We start from the raw sequence: 10,923 nt of genomic DNA, 5'->3' as shown, positions 1-10,923 counted from the left end.
AAAATGCTTTATAATTCTCATGATTATGATTGTTGTTATCAAATTAGGAAGTCTGAAGAGTACATTTTAGATGATAAAATTTAAAATTATAACTATTGATCAGAAAATTAATAGTTGAAATTTTATGAATTTCATAATTTCTTATACATGTGCATATTCTATCCCAAAATCAAAAATAGATTTTTCATTCAACTATCGTTGCAGTTTATTCGCCGTTGAATTGACATCCACAACTTCGGTTGGAAGACACTAATCATTGTAGGGATTGCTTAATGTCTTTATGAAGTGTTAGTAACACATTTTTGAAACATTATCACCCAACATTCGCAAGTCATCCAGATTAGACAAGAAATTTAGGGTTGTAGATTGCATTATAGTTGATTAGTCATTTATATTGATGCTATTCATATCTATGAATTGAAAAAAGTAAAGATCCATTAGCTGAGAAACCACTGTATGAAATACTCAAAAGATTTGACCAGAAAAAAGAATAACTTCAAATCTCAGTACTAATTGTACCCCAAAGAAAACTTCTACAAGCAGAACCATGTTTGAAAAACAATAAGACTATAGACTACAGTGTTGCAACTGCAAATAATACATTCTCGTTCTCGTGCTACGAAGAGAAATGAAACATTGAAAACAAGATTAACTGCTGTCTGTAACTGATGCCTACATAAACAACATGGAATAAAATGATCTAGCTACCGTCGTAAGAGTTATTTCAGCAGCAGAACATGAAAGGAGATAACAAATGCGCCAGTTCAGTCAACTGAAAGGCTTTTCATTTTGGATTCCAGTTCATCCTCACCGTCTTCTTCATCAGATTCTTCATCATTGTCTTCTCCATCAGGATCATTGTCATTTAATGGACCAAGAACGTCAGGAGAATTTTTTAATATATCCGTCAACTCATCAATGCCTTCATTGGAAATGAAGTTTCCATTGATGTTCAGAGATTTGAAATCAGCCTTCTGCACCACAGTCAGAGCCAATTCTCGGGCCCCAGCCCCAGTTATTTGGTTGCTACTCAGATCAATTTCCTTTAACTGGACAAGGCCTTCCAGTGCCTTACTTATTTTGATGGCACCTTCATCCTTGAGTTCATTCTCAGAGAAGTTCAACTTGGCAAGACACTGTTTTCCTGCTATGAAGGCTGCTATTGCAGGAGCAGCCTCAACTGAAATTTCATTTCCACTCATCTCGAGAACTTCAAGATGAGGAGCTGATTCCTTCAGAGCATCGAGTACAGCAATTGCACCATCATTTTCCAAGTTCAGGTAGCTCAGGTATATCTCTCTTAACTCTGGATGCTTGATAAGAGCTTTGCTCAGAGAAACCCCGCCTTCTACACCTAACATGTTGTCTCGCAAATCAATCCTTTGCAGATGGGTACAATTCCCTAAAGCTTCAGCTAAGGCAACTCCACCTTCAGTGCCTATCCTTGTGGAGGAACAGCGAAAATCCTCCAATGAAGGAGAACGCTTCACAATCTCAGCTATAGATAGTGCCCCTTCATCTCCAGTCATATTATTATGAAAATGAAGAACTTTGAGCTTCTCTGTGGAAGGAATCAACTCACAAACTGCTTGAGCAGCTTCCTCCGAGATTCCATCATTCATCAGATAAAGCTCCTCCAAGAAGTTCTGTGATTGCAAGAGAGCTTCAAATGCTCTTACACCTTTCTCGCCTAAAGCATTGTCAGATAGGTTCAAAGACTTCAGGACACTGCCCTCTAGAGCAGCTGAGAAAATCTTCATGACATCTAGTGCTTCAGTTTCAGGTCTTCCGGCAATAAAATCTGACAGATCTACTTCTTTCAACTGGTCCCTGAGGGAAATAAGAATAGGTTGGGCAACTTTCGCGGCTCCTAATCCAAAACTTCTGTTGCTGAAGCATATTTTGGTGAAAGAATTTCCAGGAACCTGTAATGGCCTCAAAAGTTCCTGAGCCTCTTCTGCTTCAATGAAGGCCCTTTGGCCTTTAGATATATCAAAAACAGATTTGGTAGATGCAGTGGTGGTAATATCATCCGCTACCACTTCTTTGCTATCCTTTTCAGTGGTGGTAATATCAGCCCCTTCCACTTCTTTGCTATCCTTTTCAGGGGTGGTAATATCAGCCGCTACCACTTCTTTGCTATCCTTTTCACTAGGTCCTCTTTTAAGCACATCTAGGAGGAGCTTGCTACATTCTTTGGCATAAAGTTGGACAGCAGAACCTCCATCACCATCTGGCTCTTTCTCATAATGTAAGTTTGCTGTGACAAAAGCCGCATCTTCGATTTTTTTTGCATTCTCTTCAGCCTCTTCCTTGTCCAAAGTTCCATACTTCTGAGTGAAGATAGATTTAGTAGTCAGATTATTGGTCATCCTCTCCACAAGTGTCTGCCTAGTGTTCTGACTAGGAGGCCATAATTTGATTGAAAATGGCCTGTTCTGCGAATTCAGCTCCATAGCAATGAAACCTACAAGAAATACTCATGTAAGTACGAAGTAGATCCTATACATGGAATATTATAGGAGACAGGATAAGAATAAAGTATTCAGAAAAGAGTTGTAGAAGTAGAACAATGGAAATCATAGAGTAAAACATTCTCCAAGCCCTTGTAAGCGGAAAATGTAAAAATTAAAACGCATCTAAAAAGATACACCAGTTAAATCACTTGTTAATGTCATCATTATTAGATGTCCCGCATTCCCAATGCAGTTAGTCTATTGGAGATTAGTGTTAAGAACTTACAACAAAGATTAGGATCCCATCATGTGGAAATTCCGCATGACATTGTAATGATGAATTGAATTGGCGAGACCTCTATATATTTATGAAGAGAGGTATAGATATAGTGTTTCACTGGACACTATCATATACATATTAGAGAATCATAGTCCATTAAATAACACAGCTTGAAAAGCAGATCAGGAAGTAGGAATTGCAGCAATAAAAACTCCATCAAAGAAATCATTGCAACAGCAAGAATATCACAATGTATAGGCTAAATTGAGAGCAATAATGAAGTAGGGCATGTTCTGTTGCTATTCATGCGACAACAGGCTACATAAAACTAAGTAAAACTACAAAATATGATTGAAAAAAATGGCAAAGCGTGTCGTCAAAGTACGAGATTGTTTCCTCGGAAGAGAAAAGAACACCCACAAAATAATTAACAGTAAATAACCGAAAAACAATTTCACCCACAAAAATCAAACCCATCATAACAAAAAAAAAACCTAAGCTTTGAACTCAAAGTGCAACAGATCTGAGACTGCGGAAAAATTCAAACTTGAATCACGAATTTGAAAGCAATTAGAGAGAGCGCAATGAAATTGAAATGTGGGAAACAAAAACCCTAGAAATGAGAAATGGGTAGGTACCTCTTGTGTTGATCTGAGAAAGAGTGAGTATTCTGCTGCAGTTGCAGTTGCAGTTGAAATTGATCCGAAAGGGATGAAGGGAGTGGCGTTTAAGAATTGAGAGTGAGTGATTAGTGAGAGAATGGAGGGAAAATCAACCTTGAAATGAATCAGAATTGAGATGATGATGAAAATTGAAAAAGTGATGGTTTTTGAAAATGTACCAACGGCTTGTGATTGGTGGTTATTATGGCCACTACCCTAAAAATGTCACCTTTTTGAAAAGGGAACAAGAAGATATATGGTAATGTCCAAGAGAGCAATTCAGTGAATCACTTTTCAAATTTACTTTTCCTAAACAATTATTATCATTAATTAAAAAAAAACAATAACTATTATCAAGATAAATGAAAAATAAATAACATGAGATACATCATAGAAACATAGAAAATACTTTGAAACAATGAATATCAAATTCAACTTGATTGAATCACATTAGGATATCTCTCATGGATAGTCAAAAATGTTTTAAGAACTTGATAAAATATGAAATAGAATTATTGGAAAGTAATTTAAATAAATGAAATATGTTAATACATATAATTATTTCTATGCAATGCATTTCTATGTCAGAAAAAAAAAAATGCAATGCATTTCTTGACTTACTCGCTTCACATTAAATAATTTACTTTTGTTACTTTAAAAACTGTAAGATTTTTACTCCATGAGAAATCAATGATCTTATCAATGTTCTAGTTTAAGTAGGTGTCTCAAATTTGAGTCTCTGTAAAGATAGTGGTGCTAAATACTTGATAGGAAGAGTTTTTCTGCCCACAGTGATCCTACCCGACTTGAAATTGCATGTGTAATTTAACAAACCACAAATGTCTTTAATATAATTTATATTTTTGTTAATTGCACTCATGGAAGTTTCATGTTTAAATAAATACAAAAAGAAATAAAAAAAATATTTTGTTAACCGGAAGTGATGGCCCCAGAGGAGAAGATGACAATGGTCATATGTTGGCAATGAGTAGACATGCGATGACGCAACAAGGGATCAAGTGGAAAAGAGAGGATGGAGGTGGTTTTGGTGGTCGAGGTCGAAGGAGAGGGAAAGGGTGAGCAGGACGATGAAGGGGGCAAGTAACATCCTAGGTGGTGTCATCAGAGGGAGGATGGAGAGGCCGAGGGAAAGGCTGAAGGTGGCGAAGGAAGAGAGAAGGGCTGAGAGCGAAGGTGAGAGGTGAGGAGGAGGGAGAGGGTTGATCGGGTGGTGTTGTTAGAGGGAGGAAGGAGAGGATGGGGGTGGTGGAGAAGGGGGCAGAGGGAGAGTGGGTGTGAGGGTTTGAGAGAGTTAGGGAGAATAAGGATGAGGCGCAGAAATCAATGGAAATTAACGTCGGCCCTAAACTGTTGCTAATTTTCGGTGGGCGGTCGACACTATGTGGACCGGTAATTCTAGTGTCTGTCGAAGCTGATGCTAAATTCAATAAGCCTAACTTAGTTTCGTCGATTGGGTCAACACTATAGGTGAGTTTTTTCTTTTTCTTTTTTTACGCTTTGCATTAGTTGAGCCAAGACACTAAAGAGTCCAAATTGCGTTGGAGAATGCACGTTGTTTCTTCATGGGTATGGATCGCTTCCATGAATTCATAATGTATACCTAGTTATGAAGTGTTGCACTCTCTAAACAAGCAAGCCAAGGAGCTTGCACCCCAACTATATATTTTATAGCAAGTGCAAGTCCTCCAACAACCAAAGATACATCAAGGGAACTCGAAACCCTGATGATTCATCTAATAATGGATACCCTATTATTACCATTATGATGTAGGCCCTAGCATATTGTGCCATGAAAATATCAATTGGCCCTGTTACCATCATGATGTAAGCCCTAGCATATTGTGCAATGAAAATATCAATTGGGTCAATACACAGCCATCTAAGTGAAGGTAAGCGGCCAAATGTTGTCCATGATTAGCTCTAAGCATCTTTACCTCACCATCCCAAACGTTGTCTTGCAATGAGAATATCATTTAGACTAGTATGTGAAAGATGCTTCTCCACACTAATTTTTATTAAATTTGAGTGTACCAAGATCATTCATGTATGTGGTTGCAACCACATGATAAAAGTCAAATGTCAAACAAGTCATTCTTTTGATTTTTGTTCCAAACATTCGTCACAATTCATTAAAGCAAAAGAAAAGTAAAATATGCATAATACTCCAATTTATTATGTCTTATTTGAATCAGAAATTCAAGTCCACCAATCTATCACAATTCACAAACAAGTAAAAAAACAGAAATTACATGATAATCCCAAGTTCATGTTCAAACAAGGAAAGAAGCTATGCGCTTCATCATGTCTTTAGAATTCTCAGATTCAGGATGGTAAATCTGGAAGCAATGCTCCTCTCCATCCACTCGAATGAGTTCCACATCACCTTCCCACTCACTCTTCTTCACAGCCTCATAGAACCAGATTCCTCTGTCTCTCAGTTCATCATTCCCTGCAACAAAGATCAACATCTTGTTGCTTCCAAACGTTGTCAAGCTTGGAGCCCCATCAGCCAAAGGATTGATCAGAGGGTTGTCGATCCCACCAGGTGCATCTGGGTACACAAAGTTCCAAACCTTCCTGCTCAAACTCTGTTCAAACCCCTCAACAGGTTCTTCCAAAACAGGGTATGAACTCCAAAACAGGGGAAAAGCAAGTAACGCCCCTGCAATTTTCACATCCCCTGGCAATTTCTCAACTCCACCACCGACACGGAGACCCACATGGTATGCGATGTTGGCACCTGAAGTGTCACCTCCGATGTAGAATCTGCTGAAATCACCATGTTCGATCAACCATGGCTCAGAGTTGATGGGTTTGTTGTCGGTGGAATGAGAGGTAACCCATTTCAGAGCTTCCCAACCATCTTCATATGCTGCAGGCAGAGGATGCTCTGGCGCGAGCCTGTACTCGACGGAAACCACCACAACGTTTGATCGTGAAGCCACGATGTTGAGGTAGCGTTGGTGGAGGAAGGAGAAAGCTGATTCAAGGCAAAACGCACCACCATGGTAGTAGATCAATATTGGAACCTTTGGGTTTTGGGGGTTGCTCTGTTTTGGGAGGTGGATACGAGCAGAGATTAAGGGGGTTTGTGAGATGACTATGTCTTTTGATGAGACCTCTGTTTCTGGGTCATGAGGGATTGCTGGAACGACAGGAGAGCCTAGGAGACGTTCCACGGTTCCATCTTTGTAGACTCGGAGAAGAGGAGGGAGGTCTCTGTCTATCTCTTTGGTTGGGGTGGTTGTTGCAGAAGCCATTGAAGAGGAAAGGAGAGTGGAGTAGGAGTGAATCAAAGGGAAGGTGCAAGTCTAAGTTTAATAAGCCATTGAAGAGTCAAATAGGAGATAGGTGATGACTTGCAACATGGTCAAATGTGTCACCTCAATAAGGACAAAACCTGACTGCTTCACCTACTCAATTGCAAGTTGTATCATGGTGGTATTTAAGTTGTGAGGCTGTCTAAATAACTCATGAGAAATTTAGATTAAATAATTAATCGTCTAATTAAATTGAATATAAGTGATTTAAAAAATATTTTATTAACGAATTAATTCATAAAAAATCATACCGGTTCATTGAGTTGTGAGCTAGTAACTCACATGAGTCATTTAGACAATCTCTTAAATTGTTAGTGACATTCATTTTAACACTTTTCATTGATTGGAATTCATGTGGATCTCAATAAATTTGAAAGTATAACTCATATTTTTAATAAATCAAGAGAGGTGTGAAAGTGAATATTATCAGCACTTCACATTATAGAGGTTTCTATGAGGTAGATGAAGGTGGAGGTAGGATGTGAAGGTTAGGTGGTGGCCGGGAAGGAGAGGAAAAGAGGAAGAAGGGGAAGGATGTGAATATGGCTTTGTTGACACCTCTTATTGAGGTGAAGAAGGTGAAGGGAGGAAAAAGATATTATGAAAAGAGAGAGGAGGTAAAGGTGTGATGAGCGATTTGATTAAAAAAAAAGAGAAATAGATAGAAAATAAATATAAAAAATACGTAAATGTGTGAATAAATCATAACTTATAGACTTGTCTCGTTTCTTGAGGTCGATGTGAAATGGATCATAAGCTTTTGCTAGAGATTACACTTATTTTCACACCTAATATTTATAGACATTTTAGGTGATGTGATAAAAAAAATTATAAAGGAAACCAGGTGTAAAGTAATTACGAAATCTGGGAGTGAAAATTTTAACATTCGTCTATTCGTATGTCAACAATAGTAAGTTTACATCTCATTTTTTATAGACATCATTTTTACTCATTTTTTGTTTATATCTCTCTTCTTATCATCTATCGTATTTCATACTTTCTCTCCCTTCATTCATTTTTGTGGCATTTTGTGGCAGTTTAAATTGCATCTAACAAAATTTTTTGGCGATTTTTGTGTATTAGTACGGTTTTTAAACTGTCACAAGATGTGTTAGTAGTAATTTAGACCATAACAAAATACTATAAAAAAATGAATTGAGGGTCCAAAATCAATAATTCGCTATTTTAGAGTGACAAAATTCAACGAAATAAATTAAGGGGACCAAATTCAATAATTCATTATTTTAGGGGACCAAAAACATATTTAATCCTACAAATTAATATGTTGTTGTGTAGGAAGTAACCCACATTATTCACTTGTGTCCCTCAACTAGTCAACTCTTCCCTTAGGTGTTTTTATAGATGGAAAATGAACTCTTCACATTTCTTTACCTTATGAAGAAAGAAAGGAATAGAAGTGAGAGAATTGAGAGATATGATAGGTGGTGTGATAGAAAAAGATAAGAAAGATAGGGAAAAAAAAGAAAGTGGAGGTGAGATTAAAGAGAAAGTGAAATGTGAACATATGGTTATGGTTGTAAAATATACATCACACTATTCTATTTCTATGATGCATAATAAGCTAGGCCTAAATTTATGCTTACCCACCCACAAGCAACATGAAATACATGGTTAATCCCTTTCACCATCTTGAAAAGTTGAGCACAATGAAGCCAGCAATAGAGGAAAACATCAAGGACAGAAGAATAGGAGGAATATGAGAAAGTACCCTGGATTGAAGTTGGGGGAAAATGGTGGTCCAAAAAACCTTATGATATCAGAAAGGTCGTTGTACCAAAAATGGGTTGTGCATATAGTTTCCTAGTTATGTCAAGACCCAATGTGGCACTTTGGAGGCCTTGTCCATGTCTCATCACACAGTTTGTTGGGACTAAAAGTGGATAGCATGCATGGAGCTGTACTTTATAATTTCGTACAACAATCTAATTAAGATCAAAACAAAAAGGACCAAAGATCTCTCAGAACAACTGAGGTAAAGAACACAAACATGAAAGAAAACTCTAGAGCATCTCCATTCATGATATGATCACTAGAGTTTCTACACTTCATTTAATGGAGAAACAAGCTGACTAACAATAGAGCCTTAACTAACTATAACTAATGCTCTATTTTCCTAATATACAATCTTATACAATTGAAGACCAAAACAAAAGGACCAAAGATCCTCCACATTTCAGATCAATTGAGAGAGAGAGAGAACACATACATGACAAAAGTACTACTTGAAACGGTACAACCATACATGACTGATCAAACTAGTGAATGTTCCTTAGTATGGAATATCAACCCAGAATTATCTAAGTGAACAAAAGGTCAGAAGAAATTAATAGTAACAATTTTACACATTTTTCTTATATTGACAAGACTATAGATCTATGGCAGTAAGATCCTTTATGAATCAAGTTATCATCACAGGAATTAGCACAGCTGCCCCAATCATAAGAATCTGCAATTTACAGAAATAGCAATAACATTTACTTTGGAAATTATCATGTTGAGGTTGTGTTGAAATTTGGATACAGTAAAGCAAAATTTATTGCATAAAAAAAGCACAGAACAAAGGAAGCAGAATCACAGTACACTTCACTCTGACTCCTTAATACATTACAAGAAAACAAGCACTATCAGCAAAACAAACACAGCATACCACAACAACAGAGCAAATCAAGTGAAGTGAAGTCAGTTCTTCTACTCATCTAGAAACTCAATCAAGCGTTTGATCAACTTCTTGGAACTCTCAGATTCTGGATGGAAGATATGATAAACATGATCCTCTCCCTCCTGTTCAAAGAGATCAATTTTCCCCTGCCACCCACTCTTCTTCACAGCATCATAATACCAAACCCCTCTGTCCCTGATGTTATCCTCGCCAGCAACAAACACAATCATCTTGGAACACCCAAGTCCAGCCAAGCTAGGTGCCCCTGGACCCACCGGATTGATCATGGGGTTATCAATCCCACCAGGCGCAGCTGGATACACCAAGTCCCAAATCACAGCGGGGAGGGCCTGCTCAGGCCTCGGATTAGGTTCTGAACCAATTGGCTCTGAGCTGTAGAAGTAAGGGTGGTACACAACAGCTCCCAATACCTTAACATCACAAGGTAGAGCCTCAGACCCAGCACGCATAGCGATGTTATGCACAATATTACCACCAGCACTGTCACCCCCAATGAAGATTCTGCTGAAATCACCATGGTTAATCAACCATGGCTCTGTTTTGGTGGGGTGCTCTGTTTCTGCAGCATGAGATGCAACCCATTGAAGTGCAGCCCAGCAATCATGGTAGCAAGCAGGGAGAGGGTGCTCCGGGGCAAGCCTGTAATCAACGGAAACAACCAGAAGATTTGTTTGTGGAACGACGCAGTTGAAGTGTTCATGGTAGAGCTGGGAGAAAGCAGATTCAAAGAAGAATCCACCGCCATGGAAGAACACCAAGATGGGGAGTTTTTCAGTGGAGTGAGCTGGTTTTGGAAGGTAGAGGCGAGCGGAGATTGTGGGGTCTTGAGAGATGATGGTGTCTTTGGATGAGACTCGTTCGTCGCCGTGGAGTGACGGTGGCACTGTCGGTGCTTGACGGGGGCGTTCTACGGTGCCGTCGTTGAAGACTCGGAGATAGGTAGGAATCTCTGTAACGATCTGTTTAGTGTTGGATGCTGTGGAAGCCATTTCAATGGAAGGAAGGAGATAGCTTTCTACCGAATGAGAATGAAGTGTGAAGTGAAGTGCAGGTTCTTCTAGAGATCATTAGATTTGACACCTCGTTCATTAGAAATGTCATCCCACGAAACTTAGTTTCCGAAATATTTCGGAAATAAGGTTTCCGAAGCATTTTTTCACTCAAAAGTGGGGTGTTACATGTATTTTGCACTACAAATCACAAATTAATTTCGGAATCTAAGATTCCGAAATAATTCGGAACTTGAAAATCCGAAAATAAGGGGTGTGAAATCTAATGGTTGGGGTGGCAAATCCAGCTCTCGTTCTTCTCTTTAATTTAGAGTTTCTCTATTCTGGGTTGGTTAACTTATCCAAATAAATTAAGGTGTCTGCTGCTGCTGTGGTCCTCACAATGCTGGTATGGTGCCTCTGCTTAGTTGTATTAGTAGTAACAAAACATGTATTAAATAATGTGTTTTTTCCATTTATCCTGAAATGATTTT

At 38.3% G+C, this 10,923-nt stretch overlaps 2 protein-coding genes across 2 annotated transcripts; both read right to left on the bottom strand.

Annotated features, from left to right (window-relative positions):
* Nucleotides 1-473: 473 nt before the first annotated feature.
* On the bottom strand, nt 474-3,629 carry LOC130718326 (RAN GTPase-activating protein 2-like). The gene is made up of 2 exons (XM_057568905.1): nt 3,375-3,629; nt 474-2,467 (listed from the first exon to the last, which is right to left on the bottom strand). The coding sequence occupies exon 2, from the start codon at nt 2,454-2,456 to the stop codon at nt 765-767; it is 1,692 nt and encodes a 563-aa protein (XP_057424888.1). The 5' UTR covers nt 2,457-2,467; nt 3,375-3,629; the 3' UTR covers nt 474-764.
* A 1,941-nt stretch (nt 3,630-5,570) lies between these two features.
* LOC130717735 (tuliposide B-converting enzyme 1, amyloplastic-like) lies at nt 5,571-10,471 on the bottom strand. The gene is made up of 2 exons (XM_057568082.1): nt 9,453-10,471; nt 5,571-6,692 (listed from the first exon to the last, which is right to left on the bottom strand). Exons 1-2 carry the CDS (start codon nt 10,427-10,429, stop codon nt 5,690-5,692), a joined length of 1,980 nt encoding a protein of 659 aa, XP_057424065.1. The 5' UTR covers nt 10,430-10,471; the 3' UTR covers nt 5,571-5,689.
* Nucleotides 10,472-10,923: the final 452 nt, after the last annotated feature.

This window comes from Lotus japonicus, chromosome 5, assembly GCF_012489685.1.
Source record: "Lotus japonicus ecotype B-129 chromosome 5, LjGifu_v1.2".
NCBI lineage: Eukaryota > Viridiplantae > Streptophyta > Magnoliopsida > Fabales > Fabaceae > Lotus > Lotus japonicus.
This window is presented reverse-complemented; position numbering and strand designations above follow the sequence as displayed.

Coding starts and splice junctions, on each gene's coding strand:
- LOC130718326 (XM_057568905.1), bottom strand. CDS start 2,456: ATGGAGCTGAATTCGCAGAACAGGCCATTTTCAATCAAATTATGGCCT.
- LOC130717735 (XM_057568082.1), bottom strand. CDS start 10,429: ATGGCTTCCACAGCATCCAACACTAAACAGATCGTTACAGAGATTCCT. Junction 6,693..9,452: donor TTGATTGAGTTTCTAGATGA/GTAGAAGAACTG, acceptor CTACTCCACTCT/CCTTTCCTCTTCAATGGCTT.